The sequence below is a fragment of the Sphaeroforma arctica genome, assembly GCF_001186125.1.
Source record: "Sphaeroforma arctica JP610 unplaced genomic scaffold supercont1.2533, whole genome shotgun sequence".
NCBI classification, from domain to species: Eukaryota; class Ichthyosporea; order Ichthyophonida; genus Sphaeroforma; species Sphaeroforma arctica.
This window is the reverse complement of record NW_014038025.1, coordinates 1-2179: the sequence shown is the minus strand read 5'-3', so window position 1 is coordinate 2179 and position 2179 is coordinate 1. Positions and strand designations below refer to the sequence as shown.

The 2179-nt window shown below is 38.0% G+C and overlaps 1 protein-coding gene across 1 annotated transcript; it reads right to left on the bottom strand.

The window, feature by feature from the left end:
- Window positions 1–1449: 1449 nt before the first annotated feature.
- On the bottom strand, window positions 1450–1730 carry SARC_12724 (hypothetical protein; the record flags this gene model as incomplete). The annotated part of the gene is made up of 2 exons (XM_014293164.1): window positions 1450–1547; window positions 1583–1730. The coding sequence occupies 2 exons, from the start codon at window positions 1728–1730 to the stop codon at window positions 1450–1452; spliced, it is 246 nt and encodes an 81-aa protein (XP_014148639.1).
- Between the last annotated feature and the right edge of the window lie 449 nt (window positions 1731–2179).

The window sequence follows — 2179 nt, the reverse complement described above, 5'->3', positions numbered from 1 at the left end:
GTTACTAATATGAACAGCAGAACAGGTACAGTGTAAATTCACAGTTTTTCCTATTTTGTACCTGGATGAAAAAGTGGAGGTGACCACAGGCCAATAACAATTGGTGCCCATTGTGTGTCTGCAGAAACGATCTTGATGTTTTGGCAATGCAGAAGCCACGCACCAATTGAATCTTCGGTACACAGGCCAGTGGTATTGTTGATGGCGTGCGTAGGAATTGTTCTTTTCAACTTCAACTGCTATTTCACACCGGATTTCTTGGTCTATTTCACTCCACTTAGCAACCGTCTATACATCTTGTATTTGGATTTGTTGACTTGGCAAAATAGTTGGAATGAATGGGAAGATGCAGACTGGTAATTAATTTATCCAAAATAGTAACCGCAATTAAAAAAGAAGGCTATGAAATACTTATTTTTTATTTAGCACTCATCCGGCTTTAATTGTTTTTCGCTGACTCATCATAGCACTTTACATATATATAATATATTACATGTGGAGCCTGGGCTATATATTTTATATATCTCATCAGTGACATCACATATGTAGCTTCCTAAATTGAAGTGTTTCTTTTCATAGCCTTCAATTGAAACACTTTTTGATTTTGTTTTTTTTGTTTTATTTGTAAGGTACATACCTCAAATTTCCGAAAGTTCGGTCCTTATTCTCCAAATTCAAAAATCGGCCCAAAAGTGATTATCACAGTTTTGGCGCCAAAAATTCAAAATTCTCAAATTCGGGAAGCTTTATTTTTAGGTTGACGCCCGAACGAAATTGTACTACTAACATCCTAGGCTATTAACTATAGCTATATTAACACCCTTAGTGAGAGGGAAAGGTACGGACTTAGAAACCCCTCTGCTACGATGTTCTCAAATTTTCTCATGGCGTCATCGTATGTGTATATTCGTAGGCATTTTGCTCTGTTCGTGAATATACAAAGGCAATTGTATGACCCAAGTAGAATAACACTCAAAAATTATCAGGGCCTGGATATATATGTAAAACCTTGGCTTGGGCCCTAAAATAAAAACTCAATATGAATGAATCATCATAGATGAAACATGGAACAGAATTTAGACTGTAAAAATCGCCTCTGATTTTAAAGTTTAGTCGTAGTCTTCTGAAAATAGAACAGTTTCGTGATAGTCACAGTATTTTTATAAATGGCTTGCAGCACCGTACATTCCATAGACCAGTCAACCTAGCATCACTGATGTGTACATAGATATGTGGAGATAGCATATGCAGGATTTGGCGACAACGCTCTTATGCAACATCGCTATTAATCCTGTTGGGTTTCGGTTTGAACAAGATATATGTTTGGTTACTTTGGAAAACAAGTATACCAAGTCATAGAATCTACTGATTATGAAGCGTGTGCAGCAAGAACGTTCTAAATCCAAAATAAAATGCGAGTGGTTGAAACTAATACTTACTTTGGCTGAATCAATTTTTTGCTTTTCCATGCTTACGTTTGGTTCGTTGACCTCTAGGATGTCGCGATATGGTCTCGGGGTCCTCGAAAAGACTGCTATGATGACACTCTTTGTTCTTTGTAACGGAGAGTATCTCAACAAACCGTTGCCTATCGCGGCCAACTTATCCTGGCCGTAATCTGTATTGTTGAGCTGTTGCTCCTGATGCCCTTCGCGTAAAGAACATGAACTGGGGTCCGGGTCCATACACTGCAACCTATATAATTTCTTACTATTGTTGTCCCGACACATGGTAATCTGGGGCCTAAATCCGATGAATTTATTCATTTGACTCATATAGGCCGAAAAGTGGTCATTTTGATGATATGGCATAATTTCAAACCCCAATTTCTGAAATAATACTGCAATCCAAATTCCATACAGCTCACCTTTTTCAGGACGATGAGATAAGCTCAGAACCGTCGAGAGATCCGATTTTGAGCCAATATTCATGATGCCTTATATACTTAAAATTTGGGTCCCGGAAGACCCCGATTCTTGGTTGTGTGCACCATAGGTGTGTGTATATAAATATTTAATTATTTCTGAAATCGTGACTCATCACTCGGACCCGCCAAAATTCAGGGTACCGAAGAGTCTCAAAAATTTGTTTGGAGTTGTAACCTCCACATTAGACTCTATGTTATAAACGTACTCTTAAGCAGTACGTAATTATAAACGTACTCTTGTAGAAATACGGC